This window comes from Ranitomeya variabilis, chromosome 2 (assembly GCF_051348905.1).
Source record: "Ranitomeya variabilis isolate aRanVar5 chromosome 2, aRanVar5.hap1, whole genome shotgun sequence".
Lineage (NCBI taxonomy): Eukaryota > Metazoa > Chordata > Amphibia > Anura > Dendrobatidae > Ranitomeya > Ranitomeya variabilis.
In genome coordinates, this window is record NC_135233.1 from 719,489,621 (window position 1) to 719,513,208 (window position 23,588).

A 23,588-nucleotide genomic window follows, 5' to 3' on the forward strand; every position below is an offset into this window, starting at 1 on the left:
CCTACTTGACTTTTTGTCAAAATAAAAGCACCTAGAATTCAAGGCACCAACCTGTTGATGAACAACTGCCTTTCGTTTGATAGGAGATTTATGCCAACAAAAGGGCGTGTTTATAGATATACTTTAAAAAAGCAAGCAATGGCAAACCATTCTGTATGGTCTTTGTCAGACCAGAAAAGCAAATAGCCCACGAAGCCTCATTATACAAAGAGAGAGCAGAAGCTTAGATCATTTATATCTCCCTGGATCTTTTAGGAGAGCATTCACTTGTATTTATTGCATTAAACCCATATATTGATGCCTTCTTCTGGGAATAATCTTTGAGCTCTGTTCACTTTGAACTTTTTTTGTGGACTTCTTTTGATACATTTAATGATTAAAAAAACGTATAGCTCGTAGCATGCCAACTGAGCAGTTTTCTGAGACCCTGGAAGGAGAGTGCCCTTTCCAGAATGGTGAATCTCACAAAAAGAATAACCCAAGGATAGAGGACAACTATGGAACAATGGTAGGAAAAGAACTGTCATTCTCTCAGGGATTATGTAATGAAGGGGAAGATCAAATTATGCTGACTCCAGAGGACGAAGAAATATCTAATTGCACTGGAATAAAAACAGGTAATCAATATTACTATTATTGTTACAATTATTATTATTATTATTACATGTAATATACATATATTATTTAATTATTATGAATACATATGTGATTCTAATTATTACTAGCATATGTAATATATATATATATATATATATATATATATATATATATATATAAATATGTATATTAATTATTTATTGTGAATATTTGTATAATAAATAATCATAATTATTACTATTATTATTACTATTAAGCATTTTATTGTGCGGTGAAAATCTTCAAGATTAACATCCATAATTGTGCATAATTTCAAAATGTAATATATTTTTGCATAGAATTTGATTTCATTTACTATCAAGAATAATTATTCTCAGTGTAAGAGATCTTGTACATAGCCAGATTATACCACCATATTTTACAAAGTCGTAACACGGGCTTCACAGAGGTGCATGAGCTTTCGACTAGGCTTCGTTATGCTTCAGTTTCATGTATAGACAGAGTTTTATTTCCAATGGGTTGTGTAAAGTTCGGAGCATGATTAGTTAAGTAGTATTCCTCAAGAGAAGCATTGCATACGCATGGAATTTGCTTGGGGATATAGGACAAAGCAAGGATGCTGGATGGCTCTGTACCAGAGGATCAATGCCACTGTCCATGAGCACTATGTATAATCCGAAAAGCGATTTCATAATTGTGTTCTGAATGGGAAACGAATACAAGCTGAATAAATGTACTGACTCGGTGATTTTGTTACTGTCTACATGTAGAACTGCACATGGCAAATGACACATTTTCTTCAGACGATGAAGATTTGGATGTTATTTATAGGAAAAACAGTACAATGTGCAACAAGACCTCTCAGAAGAAATCAATCACACAGATTATTAAGGATAAAAAGAAGCAGACACAACTTACTTTACAGTGGTGAGTACCAGTGTTCTTCCATGTGCACGAGCTTTAAGGTCAGAGAGTGAAACAGTCTAAAATACAAGAGTACTGGAAACGTACGAGTAAATGAGAGATGTACATGTACTGTTAATAAGAAAAGGGCCCAACTGTGCAGCTGATATAATGACACTAGGTATTCATGCAACGGTTTGCATTGTTGAAATCATAAATCGCAATAGATCGATTCCGGTTGCCTGTTTCGGGAAAGTCTCTTTTTCAGACTTAAATGGTGTCTCACCAAAACAAGATCTTTTACAAACAGTATTATACGTATGTGGTGCACTAATGTGATGGATCCTGTTCTCAGCACTGCACCTATATATGTCCAAAAAATGAATTCTCTAATGTTGCAGAGGAATGTTAAAATATGAGAGTCCTCAGTGGTTGATACCGATGGTGCAGGACATCTTTTCACTGTCAAGATCCATCATATTACTGCTCCATATATTTTTGATACTACTTCCGCGTTGGTGTACATAATAGAAAGTATAGCAGAAGACTTCTGTGACATTTTCACTTTACTAAAGGATCATGTATAGGTTGTTTAATTCCATAGGCTATAATGATATTGTATCTTTGAGATCTTATAGTTGTGCCCTTTTACTGACCTAATTATCGGGGTCCATACAATCCTGCCTGTGATTCAGTGTTGTCTTCTTTTTCTCTTTCATACATGACATTACTTTTTGAAATAGAAAATAAAAGTATAATTGATCTATTTTGTATGTAAGCCACTAATAGGCAGTCATTAGTATAGGTACATATAAAAGTGACTTGTCGTTACAGGCTAGAAGAGAATTATATCGTATGTGAAGGAGTTTGCTTGCCTCGGTGCATATTATACGCACATTATTTAGACTTCTGCAGGAAGGAGAAATTGGAGCCAGCCTGTGCCGCAACTTTTGGAAAGGTATGTACTTGATCCTTTAATGTGTAATTTTTTTTAGGTATGTTTAAATGATAAGTAAAGTTCCCATGTGTGAACATTAGTGTTGAGCGATACTTTCCGATATCGGAAAGTATCGGTATCGGAAAGTATCGGCCGATACCGTCACAGTATCGGAATCCAATCCGATACCGATACCCGATCCCAATGCAAGTCAATGGGACGAAAATATCGGAATTAAAATAAACCCTTTATACACTTGTAGGTTCATTCTACATGAAGGAAAACAACTAAGAATATTGTAGGATGTATTGGGGGACGTGGCGGAGATATTAAAGGGACAGAGGTTTAGCCCAATGTAATAGAATAGCAGGATTTTTTATTTTTTTTTATGAAGTTCGGCGTTAGAAAGAATTTGACTATGTTTTTTTTTTTTTTTTTATGTCAGATATTGATGTTTCACTACTTCCACGCCCTTCACCTTCTTTTTTACTTCTCCCACGCTTTCTTCTTAATTATCCTCATCATCAGCTTCTTTGACATCAACTTCTTCACCTTATTCATCTTCTTCTTCATCTTCTACCTATTATTTTTTGGGTTACATTGTTCATATTCTTTTTATTTTACTATTATCTTCATCATATTCAACTTCTTCATCATATTCTTATTTGTGACAGGCATTCCCGTAGTTGTTATCTATAAAAGTTTGAAGATTACACCTTCCGTTCTGCCTGTCACAAAACAGTTACATTTGTCCGCGTTCAGTTTGGCCTGCAGCATCAGGCTTTATCCAGGGGCACCACGAGGAGGAACGGACTCACCCCCATACACTGCTTAGTCTTCTTCTGCTTATAATTTACATAATATTTTTTACTCTGATATTTTGTGTTATGCTTAATGTCCTTCTGCTCTTTGTTCTGCAGCCTCTTGTTCTTCTGCTTCTCGGTCTTCCAGGTCGTCGTCGTCTCCAGGGTCGTCGTCTCCGGGGTCGTCGTCATCGGGGTGGTCTTCAGGGTCGTCGTCTCCGGGGTCGTCGTCATCGGGGTGGTCTTCGGGGTCATCGTCTCCAGGGTCGTCGTCATCACGGTGGTTGTCGTCTCTGGTGTCGTCGTCATCTTAGGGGTGGTCTTCTGGGTCATTGTGTTTAGTCTCTTGAACTTGGAAATGTAGCAGAAGGTACAAGAAGGCTGAGAAAATGCCGAGAACCAGCTGATGGAACTGGAACTCGGATGGCTACCCGAAGGTCCAAGAGCCAATGGAACTACCGAGGACCAGCTGACGTTACTGGAACCCGGTTACTAAGCAGGAGGTACCTGTGCTGAAAGCACTACCAAGGACCACCTGACGTTGGTGGAACTCGGATACCCAGAGGGAGGCACCTAAGCCAAAGGCTCTGCCCGGAACCAGCTGACGGTACTGGAACCAGGATGGGGAGCAGAAGGTACAAGAGCAAAAGACACTGCCGAGAACCAGCTGACGGTGCTGGAACCCGGATGGGTAGCCGAAGGTCCAAGAGCCAATGGAACTACCGAGGACCAGCTGACGTTACTGGAACCCGGTTACTAAGCAGGAGGTACCCGTGCCTGAAAGCACTACCAAGGACCACCTGACGTTGGTGGAACTCGGATACCAAAGGGAGGCACCTAAGCCAAAGGCTCTGCCCGGAACCAGCTGACGGTACTGGAACCAGGATGGGGAGCAGAAGGTACAAGAGCAAGTGTCTGCGTGGCTTTTGCAGGACACGATGCCGGCTGCACAGCAGGGGAACAGCTGGCGGTGCTGGACCCCACTGACACATTGGCGAGGTGTTTTTCTCTGTGCAGCTAGCACATCTGGGCCCCAACTGGCGGTTTGTTAGAGCCCAGGGTCAGCAGGAGGAGGAGCAGGAGGAGGAGGAGCAGGGGGAGGGGAGTGTAGGCCGAAGCCTGCACTGGCGGCAGCTTTGGGTCTGTTGTGTCTGCGTGGCTTTTGCAGGACACGTTGCCGGCTACACAGCAGGGGAACAGCTGGCGGTGCTGGACCCCACTGACACATTGGCGAGGTGTTTGGCTCTGTGCAGCCAGCACTTCCGGACAGCAACTAGCGTTGTTGGAGCCCGGGCTCTGCAGGTGGAGCAGAGTGTAGGCCGAAGCCTAATTGAACCGATTTCAAAAGTCACCTTTAACCCCCCCTCAGGGGTTACAAAGTAGAAGAGCCACAGCTTATGCAGCAGCAGTGCTGCGCAAGTCAAAGGTTGCTCTTGTAATTTTTCTCCTTGCACACGCTGAATGGAACACGTATAACATTCAGCCCTTTATACAGTCAAACTGTGTAATGGAGGCGAGAGTTCCCTTTGTAATGAGACGCAGCACAGGTGTCAAGAATCCCACCTTGGTGCTGGGTGCGGCCTCCCGAGCGTTGTTATTTGCTGTACAGGAGTCTGCGCTGTCGTGTTATCCCCTGGCCTAGCGCCGTTAGCGCTGCCCATCTTCTGGCATCATGTAATGTCGGCCGGTGCGGTTCGCGATGCCCATGAATCCCAGCCCCGCAGTGTCTTAACATTGTTAAAACACTGCGGGGCTGGGATTCAGGGCCTGGCGCAGCACATATGTTGGCCTCTCACACTCGGGTCCTTACACCCGCTTCAGACTGTGCGGCGTCATCTGATCCCTTATCGCATGCCACGGCCATGAAGCCGCACAGTCCGAAGAAGGCGGAAGGAGAGGAGGGACAGGCGAACTGATGCACTGATCCTGCCCATCAATCACACCCTCGCAGTCCCAATAAATAAGACACCGAGGGGCGTTGTGTGGGTCAGGGCGGCCGCAGAGGCGCAGCCAGCCAAACAATGATGCCAGAAGACGGGCAGCGCTACCAAGGGGGTTGCAGCGTGTCATTACAAAGGAAAGTCACACCACCGGGACGGTTAAATGGTCACACAGAGGACACATTTCAGACGTGTTTTCCGTTCCACATGTGCGAGGAGAATACGTTTCTGAGCCACCTTGCACACATGCAGCATTACCGCTGTACAAGGTGGCTGGATAACGTAAAAACGCCTGGGGGAGGGGGGACAGGTTCCCTTCAATTTCAGTTCTTGTGTCTGCGTGGCTTTTGCAGGACACGTTGCCGGCTGCACAGCAGGGGAACAGCTGGCGGTGCTGGACCCCACTGACACATTGGCTGGTGTTTTTCTCTGTGCAGCTAGCACATCTGGGCCCCAACTGGCGGTGTGTTAGAGCCCAGGGACAGCAGGAGGAGGAGCAGGAGGAGGAGGAGCAGGGGGAGGGGAGTGTAGGCCGAAGCCTGCACTGGCGGCAGCTTTGGGTCTGTTGTGTCTGCGTGGCTTTTGCAGGACACGTTGCCGGCTACACAGCAGGGGAACAGCTGGCGGTGCTGGACCCCACTGACACATTGGCGAGGTGTTTGGCTCTGTGCAGCCAGCACTTCCGGACAGCAACTAGCGTTGTTGGAGCCCGGGCTCTGCAGGTGGAGCAGAGTGTAGGCCGAAGCCTAATTGAACCGATTTCAAAAGTCACCTTTAACCCCCCCTCAGGGGTTACAAAGTAGAAGAGCCACAGCTTATGCAGCAGCAGTGCTGCGCAAGTCAAAGGTTGCTCTTGTAATTTTTCTCCTTGCACACGCTGAATGGAACACGTATAACATTCAGCCCTTTATACAGTCAAACTGTGTAATGGAGGCGAGAGTTCCCTTTGTAATGAGACGCAGCACAGGTGTCAAGAATCCCACCTTGGTGCTGGGTGCGGCCTCCCGAGCGTTGTTATTTGCTGTACAGGAGTCTGCGCTGTCGTGTTATCCCCTGGCCTAGCGCCGTTAGCGCTGCCCATCTTCTGGCATCATGTAATGTCGGCCGGTGCGGTTCGCGATGCCCATGAATCCCAGCCCCGCAGTGTCTTAACATTGTTAAAACACTGCGGGGCTGGGATTCAGGGCCTGGCGCAGCACATATGTTGGCCTCTCACACTCGGGTCCTTACACCCGCTTCAGACTGTGCGGCGTCATCTGATCCCTTATCGCATGCCACGGCCATGAAGCCGCACAGTCCGAAGAAGGCGGAAGGAGAGGAGGGACAGGCGAACTGATGCACTGATCCTGCCCATCAATCACACCCTCGCAGTCCCAATAAATAAGACACCGAGGGGCGTTGTGTGGGTCAGGGCGGCCGCAGAGGCGCAGCCAGCCAAACAATGATGCCAGAAGACGGGCAGCGCTACCAAGGGGGTTGCAGCGTGTCATTACAAAGGAAAGTCACACCACCGGGACGGTTAAATGGTCACACAGAGGACACATTTCAGACGTGTTTTCCGTTCCACATGTGCGAGGAGAATACGTTTCTGAGCCACCTTGCACACATGCAGCATTACCGCTGTACAAGGTGGCTGGATAACGTAAAAACGCCTGGGGGAGGGGGGACAGGTTCCCTTCAATTTCAGTTCTTGTGTCTGCGTGGCTTTTGCAGGACACGTTGCCGGCTGCACAGCAGGGGAACAGCTGGCGGTGCTGGACCCCACTGACACATTGGCTGGTGTTTTTCTCTGTGCAGCTAGCACATCTGGGCCCCAACTGGCGGTGTGTTAGAGCCCAGGGACAGCAGGAGGAGGAGCAGGAGGAGGAGGAGCAGGGGGAGGGGAGTGTAGGCCGAAGCCTGCACTGGCGGCAGCTTTGGGTCTGTTGTGTCTGCGTGGCTTTTGCAGGACACGTTGCCGGCTACACAGCAGGGGAACAGCTGGCGGTGCTGGACCCCACTGACACATTGGCGAGGTGTTTGGCTCTGTGCAGCCAGCACTTCCGGACAGCAACTAGCGTTGTTGGAGCCCGGGCTCTGCAGGTGGAGCAGAGTGTAGGCCGAAGCCTAATTGAACCGATTTCAAAAGTCACCTTTAACCCCCCCTCAGGGGTTACAAAGTAGAAGAGCCACAGCTTATGCAGCAGCAGTGCTGCGCAAGTCAAAGGTTGCTCTTGTAATTTTTCTCCTTGCACACGCTGAATGGAACACGTATAACATTCAGCCCTTTATACAGTCAAACTGTGTAATGGAGGCGAGAGTTCCCTTTGTAATGAGACGCAGCACAGGTGTCAAGAATCCCACCTTGGTGCTGGGTGCGGCCTCCCGAGCGTTGTTATTTGCTGTACAGGAGTCTGCGCTGTCGTGTTATCCCCTGGCCTAGCGCCGTTAGCGCTGCCCATCTTCTGGCATCATGTAATGTCGGCCGGTGCGGTTCGCGATGCCCATGAATCCCAGCCCCGCAGTGTCTTAACATTGTTAAAACACTGCGGGGCTGGGATTCAGGGCCTGGCGCAGCACATATGTTGGCCTCTCACACTCGGGTCCTTACACCCGCTTCAGACTGTGCGGCGTCATCTGATCCCTTATCGCATGCCACGGCCATGAAGCCGCACAGTCCGAAGAAGGCGGAAGGAGAGGAGGGACAGGCGAACTGATGCACTGATCCTGCCCATCAATCACACCCTCGCAGTCCCAATAAATAAGACACCGAGGGGCGTTGTGTGGGTCAGGGCGGCCGCAGAGGCGCAGCCAGCCAAACAATGATGCCAGAAGACGGGCAGCGCTACCAAGGGGGTTGCAGCGTGTCATTACAAAGGAAAGTCACACCACCGGGACGGTTAAATGGTCACACAAAGGACACATTTCAGACGTGTTTTCCGTTCCACATGTGCGAGGAGAATACGTTTCTGAGCCACCTTGCACACATGCAGCATTACCGCTGTACAAGGTGGCTGGATAACGTAAAAACGCCTGGGGGAGGGGGGACAGGTTCCCTTCAATTTCAGTTCTTGTGTCTGCGTGGCTTTTGCAGGACACGTTGCCGGCTGCACAGCAGGGGAACAGCTGGCGGTGCTGGACCCCACTGACACATTGGCTGGTGTTTTTCTCTGTGCAGCTAGCACATCTGGGCCCCAACTGGCGGTGTGTTAGAGCCCAGGGACAGCAGGAGGAGGAGCAGGAGGAGGAGGAGCAGGGGGAGGGGAGTGTAGGCCGAAGCCTGCACTGGCGGCAGCTTTGGGTCTGTTGTGTCTGCGTGGCTTTTGCAGGACACGTTGCCGGCTACACAGCAGGGGAACAGCTGGCGGTGCTGGACCCCACTGACACATTGGCGAGGTGTTTGGCTCTGTGCAGCCAGCACTTCCGGACAGCAACTAGCGTTGTTGGAGCCCGGGCTCTGCAGGTGGAGCAGAGTGTAGGCCGAAGCCTAATTGAACCGATTTCAAAAGTCACCTTTAACCCCCCCTCAGGGGTTACAAAGTAGAAGAGCCACAGCTTATGCAGCAGCAGTGCTGCGCAAGTCAAAGGTTGCTCTTGTAATTTTTCTCCTTGCACACGCTGAATGGAACACGTATAACATTCAGCCCTTTATACAGTCAAACTGTGTAATGGAGGCGAGAGTTCCCTTTGTAATGAGACGCAGCACAGGTGTCAAGAATCCCACCTTGGTGCTGGGTGCGGCCTCCCGAGCGTTGTTATTTGCTGTACAGGAGTCTGCGCTGTCGTGTTATCCCCTGGCCTAGCGCCGTTAGCGCTGCCCATCTTCTGGCATCATGTAATGTCGGCCGGTGCGGTTCGCGATGCCCATGAATCCCAGCCCCGCAGTGTCTTAACATTGTTAAAACACTGCGGGGCTGGGATTCAGGGCCTGGCGCAGCACATATGTTGGCCTCTCACACTCGGGTCCTTACACCCGCTTCAGACTGTGCGCCGTCATCTGATCCCTTATCGCATGCCACGGCCATGAAGCCGCACAGTCCGAAGAAGGCGGAAGGAGAGGAGGGACAGGCGAACTGATGCACTGATCCTGCCCATCAATCACACCCTCGCAGTCCCAATAAATAAGACACCGAGGGGCATTGTGTGGGTCAGGGCGGCCGCAGAGGCGCAGCCAGCCAAACAATGATGCCAGAAGACGGGCAGCGCTACCAAGGGGGTTGCAGCGTGTCATTACAAAGGAAAGTCACACCACCGGGACGGTTAAATGGTCACACAGAGGACACATTTCAGACGTGTTTTCCGTTCCACATGTGCGAGGAGAATACGTTTCTGAGCCACCTTGCACACATGCAGCATTACCGCTGTACAAGGTGGCCTTAAAAACGTACAAACGCCTGGGGGAGGGGGGACAGGTTCCCTTCAATTTCAGTTCTTGTGTCTGCGTGGCTTTTGCAGGACACGATGCCGGCTGCACAGCAGGGGAACAGCTGGCGGTGCTGAACCCCACTGACACATTGGCTGGTGTTTTTCTCTGTGCAGCTAGCAGTACCGGGCCCCAACTGGCGGTGTTGGAGCCCGGGGTCAGCAGGAGGAGGAGATGGAGCAGAGTGTAGGCCGAAGCCTGCACTGGCGGCAGCTTTGGGTCTGTTGTGCCTGCGTGGCTGTTGCAGGACACGTTGCCGGCTGCACAGCAGGGGAACAGCTGGCGGTGCTGAACCCCACTGACACATTGGCTGGTGTTTTTCTCTGTGCAGCTAGCAGTACCGGGCCCCAACTGGCGGTGTTGGAGCCCGGGCTCTGCAGGGGGAGCAGAGTGTCGGCCGAAGCCTGCACTGGAGCAAGTTGAAAGGAAACCTTTAACCCCCCCCCCAGGCGTTTGTAGCTGGAAGAGCCATCGTGTACAGCACTAATGCTGGAAAAGGTGAACTTAGCTCTTTTAATTATGGTCCTTGCAGATGCTGAACCTAACACTTATGAAATGTGTCCCCTCACAGCGTTCAACCGTCCGGTAGGTGGAACTTTCCTTTGTCATGTGACTCAGCACAGCCGTCATTTTTACCCCCTTGTCGCCGTGCGCCGCCTCCTCAGCGTTGTTTGAATCTGTCCCGGAGCCTGCGCTGTTAGGTTACCCCTTGGCCATGCACACATTTTGCGCTGCCCGTCTTCTGACATCATTTGCTGTCAGGCTGGCTGCGCCTGTGCGGGTGCGCTGTCCGAGATTCAGCCTCGCGGTGTCGTCTAATGTAATCCCACCGCGGGCCTGGGATCCGTGTCCATGCGCAGTGCATATCCTCGCCTCTCACACCCCTCCCAACGGCTTCTTAAGACTGTGCGGTGTCACGGCCGTGGCATGCTATTAGGGATCAGCTGACACCGAACAGTCTGAAGAAGCCGTAGGGAGGGGAGTGAGAGGCGAGGATATGCACTGCGCATGGACACGGATCCCAGGCCCGCGGTGGGATTACATTAGACGACACCGCGAGGCTGAATCTCGGACAGCGCACCCGCACAGGCGCAGCCAGCCTGACAGCAAATGATGTCAGAAGACGGGCAGCGCAAAATGTGTGCATGGCCAAGGGGTAACCTAACAGCGCAGGCTCCGGGACAGATTCAAACAACGCTGAGGAGGCGGCGCACGGCGACAAGGGGGTAAAAATGACGGCTGTGCTGCGTCACATGACAAAGGAAAGTTCCACCTACCGGACGGTTGAACGCTGTGAGGGGACACATTTCATAAGTGTTAGGTTCAGCATCTGCAAGGAGCACCACGAAAAGAGGCACTTTTTCCCTTTGCATCATTACTGCTGCACAAGGTGGCTCCTTCAGTAACAAACGCCTGGGGGGGGGGGGACAGGTTCCCTTAAATTTAACTTGTTGTGCCTGCGTGGCGGTCGCAGTACACGTTGCCGTATACACAGCAGGGGAACAGCTGGCGGTGCTGAACCCCACTAACACATTGGCGAGGTGTTTGGCTCTGTGCGTACAGCACTTCTGGGCGGCAACTGGCGGTGTTGGAGCCCAGGGACAGGTGGAGGAGGAGGAGGTTGGAGGAGGTTGGAGGAGGTAGGAGGGATTGCCACACACACAGCAGGGGAACAGCTGACGTTACTGAACCCCAATAACAGAGGAGGGACTGTTGACTGTGCGTACAGCACTTCTGGACGGCAACTGGCGGTGTTGGAGCCCAGGGACAGGTGGAGGAGGAGGAGGTTGGAGGAGGTAGGAGGGATTGCCACACACACAGCAGGGGAACAGCTGACGTTACTGAACCCCAATAACAGAGGAGGGACTGTTGACTGTGCGTACAGCACTTCTGGACGGCAACTGGCGGTGTTGGAGCCCAGGGACAGGTGGAGGAGGAGGAGGTTGGAGGAGGTTGGAGGAGGTAGGAGGGATTGCCACACACACAGCAGGGGAACAGCTGACGTTACTGAACCCCAATAACAGAGGAGCGACTGTTGACTGTGCGTACAGCACTTCTGGACGGCAACTAGCGGTGTTGGAGCCCAGGGGCAGGTGGAGGAGGAGGAGGTTGGAGGAGGTAGGAGGAGGTAGGAGGGATTGCCACACACACAGCAGGGGAACAGCTGACGTTACTGAACCCCAATAACAGAGGAGGGACTGTTGACTGTGCGTACAGCACTTCTGGACGGCAACTGGCGGTGTTGGAGCCCAGGGACAGGTGGAGGAGGAGGAGGTTGGAGGAGGTTGGAGGAGGTAGGAGGGATTGCCACACACACAGCAGGGGAACAGCTGACGTTACTGAACCCCAATAACAGAGGAGGGACTGTTGACTGTGCGTACAGCACTTCTGGACGGCAACTGGCGGTGTTGGAGCCCACGGACAGGTGGAGGAGGAGGAGGTTGGAGGAGGTTGGAGGAGGTAGGAGGGATTGCCACACACACAGCAGGGGAACAGCTGACGTTACTGAACCCCAATAACAGAGGAGGGACTGTTGACTGTGCGTACAGCACTTCTGGACGGCAACTGGCGGTGTTGGAGCCCAGGGACAGGTGGAGGAGGAGGAGGTTGGAGGAGGTTGGAGGAGGTAGGAGGGATTGCCACACACACAGCAGGGGAACAGCTGACGTTACTGAACCCCAATAACAGAGGAGGGACTGTTGACTGTGCGTACAGCACTTCTGGACGGCAACTGGCGGTGTTGGAGCCCAGGGACAGGTGGAGGAGGAGGAGGTTGGAGGAGGTTGGAGGAGGTAGGAGGGATTGCCACACACACAGCAGGGGAACAGCTGACGTTACTGAACCCCAATAACAGAGGAGCGACTGTTGACTGTGCGTACAGCACTTCTGGACGGCAACTAGCGGTGTTGGAGCCCAGGGGCAGGTGGAGGAGGAGGAGGTTGGAGGAGGTAGGAGGAGGTAGGAGGGATTGCCACACACACAGCAGGGGAACAGCTGACGTTACTGAACCCCAATAACAGAGGAGGGACTGTTGACTGTGCGTACAGCACTTCTGGACGGCAACTGGCGGTGTTGGAGCCCAGGGACAGGTGGAGGAGGAGGAGGTTGGAGGAGGTTGGAGGAGGTAGGAGGGATTGCCACACACACAGCAGGGGAACAGCTGACATTACTGAACCCCAATAACAGAGGAGGGACTGTTGACTGTGCGTACAGCACTTCTGGACGGCAACTGGCGGTGTTGGAGCCCAGGGACAGGTGGAGGAGGAGGAGGTTGGAGGAGGTTGGAGGAGGTAGGAGGGATTGCCACACACACAGCAGGGGAACAGCTGACGTTACTGAACCCCAATAACAGAGGAGGGACTGTTGACTGTGCGTACAGCACTTCTGGACGGCAACTGGCGGTGTTGGAGCCCAGGGACAGGTGGAGGAGGAGGAGGTTGGAGGAGGTTGGAGGAGGTAGGAGGGATTGCCACACACACAGCAGGGGAACAGCTGACGTTACTGAACCCCAATAACAGAGGAGGGACTGTTGACTGTGCGTACAGCACTTCTGGACGGCAACTGGCGGTTTTGGAGCCCAGGGACAGGTGGAGGAGGAGGAGGTTGGAGGAGGTTGGAGGAGGTAGGAGGGATTGCCACACACACAGCAGGGGAACAGCTGACGTTACTGAACCCCAATAACAGAGGAGCGACTGTTGACTGTGCGTACAGCACTTCTGGACGGCAACTAGCGGTGTTGGAGCCCAGGGGCAGGTGGAGGAGGAGGAGGTTGGAGGAGGTAGGAGGAGGTAGGAGGGATTGCCACACACACAGCAGGGGAACAGCTGACGTTACTGAACCCCAATAACAGAGGAGGGACTGTTGACTGTGCGTACAGCACTTCTGGACGGCAACTGGCGGTGTTGGAGCCCAGGGACAGGTGGAGGAGGAGGAGGTTGGAGGAGGTTGGAGGAGGTAGGAGGGATTGCCACACACACAGCAGGGGAACAGCTGACGTTACTGAACCCCAATAACAGAGGAGGGACTGTTGACTGTGCGTACAGCACTTCTGGACGGCAACTGGCGGTGTTGGAGCCCAGGGACAGGTGGAGGAGGAGGAGGTTGGAGGAGGTTGGAGGAGGTAGGAGGGATTGCCACACACACAGCAGGGGAACAGCTGACGTTACTGAACCCCAATAACAGAGGAGGGACTGTTGACTGTGCGTACAGCACTTCTGGACGGCAACTGGCGGTGTTGGAGCCCAGGGGCAGGTGGAGGAGGAGGAGGTTGGAGGAGGTAGGAGGAGGTAGGAGGGATTGCCACACACACAGCAGGGGAACAGCTGACGTTACTGAACCCCAATAACAGAGGAGGGACTGTTGACTGTGCGTACAGCACTTCTGGACGGCAACTGGCGGTGTTGGAGCCCAGGGACAGGTGGAGGAGGAGGAGGTTGGAGGAGGTTGGAGGAGGTAGGAGGGATTGCCACACACACAGCAGGGGAACAGCTGACGTTACTGAACCCCAATAACAGAGGAGGGACTGTTGACTGTGCGTACAGCACTTCTGGACGGCAACTGGCGGTGTTGGAGCCCAGGGACAGGTGGAGGAGGAGGAGGTTGGAGGAGGTTGGAGGAGGTAGGAGGGATTGCCACACACACAGCAGGGGAACAGCTGACGTTACTGAACCCCAATAACAGAGGAGCGACTGTTGACTGTGCGTACAGCACTTCTGGACGGCAACTAGCGGTGTTGGAGCCCAGGGGCAGGTGGAGGAGGAGGAGGTTGGAGGAGGTAGGAGGAGGTAGGAGGGATTGCCACACACACAGCAGGGGAACAGCTGACGTTACTGAACCCCAATAACAGAGGAGGGACTGTTGACTGTGCGTACAGCACTTCTGGACGGCAACTGGCGGTGTTGGAGCCCAGGGACAGGTGGAGGAGGAGGAGGTTGGAGGAGGTTGGAGGAGGTAGGAGGGATTGCCACACACACAGCAGGGGAACAGCTGACGTTACTGAACCCCAATAACAGAGGAGGGACTGTTGACTGTGCGTACAGCACTTCTGGACGGCAACTGGCGGTGTTGGAGCCCAGGGACAGGTGGAGGAGGAGGAGGTTGGAGGAGGTTGGAGGAGGTAGGAGGGATTGCCACACACACAGCAGGGGAACAGCTGACGTTACTGAACCCCAATAACAGAGGAGCGACTGTTGACTGTGCGTACAGCACTTCTGGACGGCAACTAGCGGTGTTGGAGCCCAGGGGCAGGTGGAGGAGGAGGAGGTTGGAGGAGGTAGGAGGAGGTAGGAGGGATTGCCACACACACAGCAGGGGAACAGCTGACGTTACTGAACCCCAATAACAGAGGAGGGACTGTTGACTGTGCGTACAGCACTTCTGGACGGCAACTGGCGGTGTTGGAGCCCAGGGACAGGTGGAGGAGGAGGAGGTTGGAGGAGGTTGGAGGAGGTAGGAGGGATTGCCACACACACAGCAGGGGAACAGCTGACGTTACTGAACCCCAATAACAGAGGAGGGACTGTTGACTGTGCGTACAGCACTTCTGGACGGCAACTGGCGGTGTTGGAGCCCAGGGACAGGTGGAGGAGGAGGAGGTTGGAGGAGGTAGGAGGGATTGCCACACACACAGCAGGGGAACAGCTGACGTTACTGAACCCCAATAACAGAGGAGCGACTGTTGACTGTGCGTACAGCACTTCTGGACGGCAACTAGCGGTGTTGGAGCCCAGGGGCAGGTGGAAAAGCAGAGGAACACAATGTAGGCCGAAGCCTGAGAAAGTCGAAAGGGAACCTTTAACCCCCCCCCCAAGGCGTTTGTAGCTGAAAGAGCCAGCTTGTGCAGCACAAAAGATGCAAAAGGAAAAGGTGGCTCTTTTCATCATGCTCCTTGCAAACACAGAACTAAACACTTATAAAATGTGTCCCCTGAAGCCGTGAAACCGTCCCGGAGGTGGGACTTTCCTTCGTAATATGACGCAGCACAGCCATCATTACTACCCCCCCGCTGCCGTGCCCCGGCTCCTCAGCGTTGTTTGATTCAGTCCCGGAGCCTGCGCTGTTATGTTATCCCATGGCCAGGCACACTTAGCGCTGCCCATCTTCTGACATCATTTGGTGTCAGGCTGGCTGCGCCTGTGCGGCCGCGCTGGCCGAGAGCCCGCCTCGCAGTGTCTTCTGATGTAATCCCACTGGGGGCCTGGGATCCATGGCCATGCGCAGTGCATATCCTCGCCTCTCACTCCCCTCCCTACGGCTTCTTTTCCAGACTGTGCGGTGTCACGGCCGTGGCATGCTATTAGGGACCAGCTGACACCGAACAGTCTGAAGAAGCCATAGGGAGATGAGTGAGAGGTGGAGGTTCAGATATGCACTGCGCATGTCCATAGATCCCAGGCCCCCAGTGGGATTAAATCAGAAGACACTGCGAGGCGGGCTCTCGGCCAGCGTGGCCGCACAGGCGCAGCCAGCCTGACACCAAATGATGCCAGAAGACGGGCAGCGCTAAGTGTGCCTGGCCACGGGATAACATAACAGCGCAGGCTCCGGGACGGAATCAAACAACGCTGAGGAGCCGGGGCGCGGCGCCGGGGGGGTAGGAATGACGGCTGTGCTGCGTCATATTACGAAGGAAAGTCCCACCTCCGGGACGGTTTTACGGTATCAGTGGACACATTTTATAAGTGTTAAGTTTTGCGTGTGCAAGGAGCAAAACCAAAATAGCTACCTTTTTCCTTGTGCAGCATTACTGCTGCACAAGGTGGCTCTTTCAGTAACAAACGCCTTGGGGGGGGGGGGACAGATTCCCTTACATTTCAGTTGTTGTGTCAGCGTGGCGGTCGCATGACACATTGCCGGCTACACAGCTGGGGATCAGCTGACGTTACTGAAACCCAATAACACTGGGTCGTATGTTTTCACTGTGCAGACGGCACGTCTGAGCCTCAACTGGCGGTGTTGGAGCCCAGGAATTTAAGTTCAGGTGGTAGAAAGATGAACACAACAGGAGACCTGGATAACGTATACAGTGACCTAATTTTTTAATCAGGAGGAGGAGTGGCAAATTCCTGCGAGATCCAGGCCTTGTTCATTTTCAGGAAAGTAAGCCGGTCAACGTTATCGGAGGATAGTCGCATGCGACGGTCAGTTAGTACACCACCTGCAGCACTAAAGACACGTTCCGATAATACACTGGCAGCAGGGCAAGACAGCACCTCCAATGCATACTGGCTTAGCTCTGGCCATGTATCCAGCTTTGAGACCCAAAACTTGAAAGGGGAAGAGCCGTCTGGGAGTACAGCAAGAGGGCAAGACATGTAGTCTGTCACCATCTGACGGAACCGTTGCCTCCTGCTGACTGGAGCCGTCTGTGATGGTGTAGACTTTTGTGGGGGGCACACAAAACTGTGCCACAGTTGGGCCATACTGGTCTTGCCTTGGGCAGAGGCACTGCTTCTGCTCCCTCTTTGTGCAGAGCCTCCACCACTGCCTGGACGCACTGAGCTGCTTTGGAATGCAGTAGCAGCACTTCTCTCAGTTGGAATGGAGAAGATGATGGAACTGACCAGTGTGTTTTGGTACTCCCGCATTTTTCGCTCCCGGTTCAACGGTGTGATGAGGCTTTCTACGTTGTCCCGGTAGCGAGGATCGAGGAGGGTGAACACCCAATAATCAGACATGTTGAGAATGTGGTCGATGCGGCGGTCGTTTCTCAGGCACTGCAGCATGTAATCCACCATGTGCTGCAGACTGCCAACTGCCCAAGAAACGCTGTCCCCAGCTGGAGGCGTGATCTCTGCCCGCTCGTCATCACCCCACCCTCGCTGTACACACTGAGTACTGGACAATTCGGGAACTCCCTCCTCTGGACGGATGTCTTCCTCCTCCATTGACTCCTCCTCATCCTCCTCACAAACTGTCCCCTGCCTACGCGTTTGTGAGGAACCACGTGGCGCTGACTGTCCAGAAGATGATGGAAGTGGTGAATCCTCATCCTCCACCTCTTCCACAACATCATCCCTTAGCGCTTGCAGTGATTTTTCAAGCAGGCAGATAAGGGGGACAGTCATGCTGACTAGTGCATCATCTGCACTCGCCATCCGCGTGGAATAATCAAAGGGACGCAAAACCTGGCAGACATCCTTCATAGTGGCCCACTCTGTGGTTGTGAAGTCTGTACGGCGCTGACTGCGACTTTTTTGCGCCTGATACAGCTGGTACTCCATTACAGCTTGCTGCTGCTCACACAACCGCTCCAACATATGTAACGTGGAATTCCACCTGGTAGGTAGGTCACATATGATGCGATGTTCCGGCAGGCGGTGTCGGCGCTGCAGAGCCGCAATGCGCGCTTTTGCCGTGCTGGAACGCCGCAAGTGAGCACACTCTAGGCGGACCTTGTGCAGCAGTGCATCAAGATCCGGATAGTCCCTCAAAAAACTCTGCACGACCAAATTGAGCACATGTGCCAGACATGGGATGTGAGTGAGGTTGCCGAGGCCCAGGGCTGCCACCAGATTTCGGCCATTATCACACACTACCATGCCTGGCTGGAGATTCGCTGGCTCAAACCACACATCGCTCTCCTGCTTGATGGCATTCCAGAGCTCCTGCGCTGTGTGGCTACGATTCCCCAAAAAAATTAATTTCAAGACGGCCTGTTGACGTTTGGCCACGGCTGTGCTCATGTCGGTCGTAACAGGTACACGTTCATCACGGGTCCATGTGGAGGTGGACTGTGACGGCTCCTGCAGCGATGATTCTGAGGAACTGGTGTAAGAGGAGGAGTCAATGCGTACAGAATGGATTCCTGCAATCCTTGGAGTGGGCAGGACACGTCCTGCGCCACTCGCACGGTCTGTACCCGGCTCAACTACATTAACCCAATGGGCAGTGAGGGAAAGGTATCGCCCCTGTCCATGTTGACTGGTCCACGCATCGGTGGTGAGGTGGACCTTGCTACTGACGGCGTTCAGTAGCGCGTGTTTTATGTGTCCCTCAACATACTTGTGCAGGGCAGGGACGGCTTGCCTGCTGAAGTAAAAGCGGCTGGGCACACTGTACTGTGGGACTGCCAATGACATCAAGTCACGGAAGCTGTCAGTCTCCACCAGCCTGAATGACAGCATTTCCAGTGACAGAAGTTTGGCAATGCCTGCAGTCAGAGCCTGTGCTCGTGGGTGGTTTGACGAGAAAGGCCGCCTTTTCTCCCATGCCTGTACTACCGATGGCTGTAGACTGGGCTGGGAGTGTGTGGTTGACTGGGAAAGTGGTGCTGCGGGTGGAATGACAGCGGGTCTCTGGACAACAGGGCCAGAGGTTCTTCCACGGCGATCCTGGGAGGAAGCCGAACCAGCTGCGTGTGAGCTAGAGGAAGAGGCAACACGAGCTGAAGAGGTGGTAGCTGCCGCTGTTGGTTGGCCTAGCTCTTCAGTGTGTTTGTCTAACTCCGCCGGGTGCCTGTTGCGCACATGTTTCCACATGTTGGAGGTATTGAGGTTGGCGACTTTTTGACCTCTTTTGATTTTTTGATGACACACCTTGCATCTGACATAGCAAATGTCATCTGCAACTGTGTCAAAAAAGGACCAGGCACTGCAAGTCTTGGGAGCCCCCCTTTTGACTTTTGGAAGAGACATGCTCCTTACGGGTGCCAAAGCGGAGGCTGCAGGATCCGCAGTCTTCCCCCTCCCTCTCCCTCTTTGGGCCGTACGGGGAATCTCTTCCTCAGAGCTGCTCCCACCACCTTCCTGTCCCTGACGCCAAGATGGGTCAAGGACCTCATCATCTACACTACCCTCTGCCCCCAACTGCTCCTCCTGGGTAGTCTCAGCAGCAGAGCACGCACCAGTAAGTGGCACCTGAGTGTCATCATCAGCTGATGCGGCCTGCGAGGTGGTGACCGGAGCCACTGGCCCACCCGCCTCTTCAGAGGAAGACAGAAAAAGCGGTTGGGCATCACTGCACCCTGCCTCTTCTTCCATTTCTCCAATGCTGCTTGGCTGGCCCCCTGTTTCCAAGCCAAGAGATGATTCAGAGAACAGAAGTAGAGACTGCTCCTGTCCTGGGATCTCTGTCTGCCTGGGCAATTTTGCAGGTGGTGAAGAGACAGATGGCTGCTCTCCAGTGCTCTGTGTCTGAGAGGATGTGGCACTAATGGAAGTTGATGCATTAGCTGCCATCCATCCCACAACGGCTTCAATTTGGTCTTGACGCAGCAGCGGTGTACGGCGCTCGGCGACAAAGCTGCGCATGAACGACTGTTCCCTTGTGAAAGTGGGTGCTGATGACTCACCGGTGCCCGCAGCAGGCACAGAATCCCCACGTCCCCTCCCTGCTCCGCGCCCACGCCCACGCCCACGTGCCTTACTCACTGCCTTCTTCATCTTGGTTGACTGATAAAGATAAGCAGAAAAGTACTAACGGCTTTGTGTGCTTATTCCTGAGCAACTCCTCCTAACAGGTATAAGACACACTAATTTTCTAAAGTGTGGACTAGACTTGAATATGAGCTAATGTGGCCTACACAAATGTAAAGTGGTGTAACTGGTGTGTTTGGTGAACTTTATTATTTATTTATTTTTTTGGGGCTGAACTGACAACGGATAGAGCTGCAGTCACACGGAGACCGTGCAGACAGCCGTAAACGGCGCTGCAAGGCCAAAAAACCCTCCTCTACTTTATCCTATGTAGTGTTTTTCCACAAATTAGCTGGAGACGGGTGGAAAGACACTAATAGGATTTTTTTAAATTAATTAGCAGCAGACTACACTACTTGAAAACAAAATGAAAATTGATTTGGCGGTATGACGCAGTGAACAACCCTGAGCTGGAGACAACCAAGCTACGGCTGCTCACAGACTACAGGGCGAGCTGCAGTCACACGGAGACCGTGCAGACAGCCGTAAACGGCGCTGCAAGGCCCAAAAACCCTCCTCTACTTTATCCTATGTAGTGTTTTTCCACAAATTAGCTGGAGACGGGTGGAAAGACACTAATAGGATTTTTTTAAATTAATTAGCAGCAGACTACACTACTTGAAAACAAAATGAAAATTGATTTGGCGGTATGACGCAGTGAACAACCCTGAGCTGGAGACAACCAAGCTACGGCTGCTCACAGACTACAGGGCGAGCTGCAGTCACACGGAGACCGTGCAGACAGCCGTAAACGGCGCTGCAAGGCCCAAAAACCCTCCTCTACTTTATCCTATGTAGTGTTTTTCCACAAATTAGCTGGAGACGGGTGGAAAGACACTAATAGGATTTTTTTAAATTAATTAGCAGCAGACTACACTACTTGAAAACAAAATGAAAATTGATTTGGCGGTATGACGCAGTGAACAACCCTGAGCTGGAGACAACCAAGCTACGGCTGCTCACAGACTACAGGGCGAGCTGCAGTCACACGGAGACCGTGCAGACAGCCGTAAACGGCGCTGCAAGGCCCAAAAACCCTCCTCTACTTTATCCTATGTAGTGTTTTTCCACAAATTAGCTGGAGACGGGTGGAAAGACACTAATAGGAATTTTTGGAAAAAATGTGCAGCAGCCTGCACTACTTCAAAAAAAAAAAAAAAAAGGACAGTATGAGGCAATGAACCACCCTCCCTGAACTGAATACAACCAGCTATGGATGGCCTATGTGGCTGCACTCAGACTAGAGAGTGGGCTGCACTCACACACACACACAGAGAGACCTTGCAGATCGCTGTGAAAACAGCGCTACAAGGCAAAAGCAAGGTGAATAGTAGGTGAACACAGCGGTTGCTAAATTAGCCTTTGGAAAGCACAAAGAAGCAAATCGCTATCTCTAAACTGTCCCTCAGTCAGCAAACAGCGTCCTGTCACTAACTGAATTCACAGCAGAGTGATCGCAAAATGGCGCCAGCGACTTTTAAACTGCAGCATGACATCATTTAAGCAGCCAATCACAGCCTTGCCAGTAGTTTCATGCCCTCCATGCTAAACAGGATGTGCCCACACTTGGAATCTTTCTCATTGGCTGAATTTCTGAATTTTGAATCATGGAACTTCCGATTCCGGTATCCGATACGCGCCAAGTATCGGAATCCCGGTATCGGAATTCCGATACCGCAAGTATCGGCCGATACCCGATACTTGCGGTATCGGAATGCTCAACACTAGTGAACATGCCTTTCAGTTCAAACATACTTGGATTTATTATAATTGTGGAAATGTTGACACAGTAGTGTGAAAATTAGTAGATTTCACCATTTTTGTTTTTGCATTTTCATTTCTTGCTCCTCTTCTTCACAAAGTCATAACTTTTATATATTTAGGAAAATATAGCCTTTTGGGGGCTTAATTTTTGCAGGGCAAGTTGACCTTTTGAATGAAATAATTGATTCAGAAATCAGGAAAAATATTCCAAATGCAATGTAATTGCAACAAAAGTGCAATTCCACAATTGTTTTTTGTTTTTTTTATTTACCGTACCATTTTTACTGAATGCTAAACCTGACCTGCCAATATGATTCCCCAGGTCAGTATGAGTTTTCAGATGCCAAACATGTATAAGTTCTTTTTTATTTAAGTGGTGAAATAAATCCTAAGTTTGTAACAAAAAAAAATATTGCCATCTTCTGAGACCCACAGTGTCTCCATTTTTCATGATCTGGAATTGCATGAGGGCTTATTTTTTGCCCGCCAAGCTGTCGTGTTTACTGATATAATTTGGGGGTAGATACAATGATTTGATCTCCCGTTATTGCATTTTATTGCAATGTTTCGGAGACCAAAAAAATGTAATTCTGGCATTTTGATTTTTTTATTTTTACGCTGTTTGCCAGTCGGATTGGTTTACTTTAGATCTTGATAAATTGGACATTTCTGAATGCAGCAATACCAAATATGTTTTATTTTGAATGGGGCAAAAGAGGGGTGATTTGAACTTTTATATTTTTTTAATTGTTTAATATTTTTGAAAACTTTATTTTTTACTTTTTACTTGCTTCCATAGTTCCCTTAGGAGACTTGAAGCTGCGATCGCCTGTGCTACACAAAGCGCTATGCATGGCATAAATTTACAATGAAAGGCACAGGGCTCATACGAGATTTACAATAACAGGCCCCGGCTGTCATGACAACCCATCAGCGCCTCACGATCACGTGACAGGGGTGCCGATGGGCGTGTCTTGAGATGTCCTTCCACTCAGCACATGTTAAATGTCACTGTCAGAGATTGACTTGTTAACAGCTATGGGAGAATCGTGAACCCACCCGCAGCTATTAGATGCACATGACAGCTGGTCAGATCAGCTGCCATATGCAGGGAAAGATGCGGGCTCAGCGCTGGAGCCAGCATCAAATACAGAGACACGACTTTGGACGTATCTATACTTCCAAGGTCATGAAGGGGTTAAATAATAGGTGCAGAAATTCTGCAGTGTCAAAAACTCACCAAAAACTCATCATGTTATGGAGCCTAAAATCACTTAAAAGATTAAGCACATGCATTTCTATATCAAAATTATATTCGTTTCTTATGTTCAGATCTTGGATCATCTTTTGACTGCTTTAGGTTTTAGGAAATGCAAAGTGGTTCAAAGAAGGAACTTGGTCATTCTTCTAGAGCCTTCCTCTTATGCCTGTCTCACACGTCCAGATAATTCCGGTATCGGAGAAAACAGTACCGGAGTTATCCGTGTCTGTGTGCTCACGTGGCACATCAGTGTGGCACACATGCGGCAGCTGTGTGCCGCCCATGTGCCGCCTGAGGACCACACGGACTGAGCAGGAGAGACAGTGCTACAGTAAGCGCTGTCCCCTGCGTGTGGTGCTGAAGCCGGCATTCATCCTTTCTGTCCTGCTCGGCTGAAAGCAGCGCTTGCAGGAGAGAAGGGATGAAAGATCAAGTTTTTTTTGCTAAAAATAAAGTTTGGGGTCACTTCCCGCGTCCCACCCCTCCCCACCCCCCGCGCGCCTGCCCGCTTGTAGAGAAATACTCACCCAGCTCCCTTGATGCCTCCTCTCAGCGCCGACAGCCTG

The 23,588-nt window shown here is 51.5% G+C and overlaps 1 protein-coding gene across 1 annotated transcript in view; it reads left to right on the plus strand.

Annotated features, from left to right (window-relative positions):
• The first annotated feature begins 324 nt into the window (after positions 1 to 324).
• RFX6 (regulatory factor X6) overlaps positions 325 to 23,588 on the plus strand; it is a 257,787-nt gene continuing 234,523 nt past the window's right edge. The window contains exons 1-3 of the mRNA XM_077289522.1: positions 325 to 617; positions 1,368 to 1,524; positions 2,335 to 2,458. Coding sequence (XP_077145637.1) covers positions 401 to 617; positions 1,368 to 1,524; positions 2,335 to 2,458 — 498 coding nt within the window. The 5' untranslated portion in view covers positions 325 to 400. The remainder of the gene's footprint in view (positions 618 to 1,367; positions 1,525 to 2,334; positions 2,459 to 23,588) is intronic.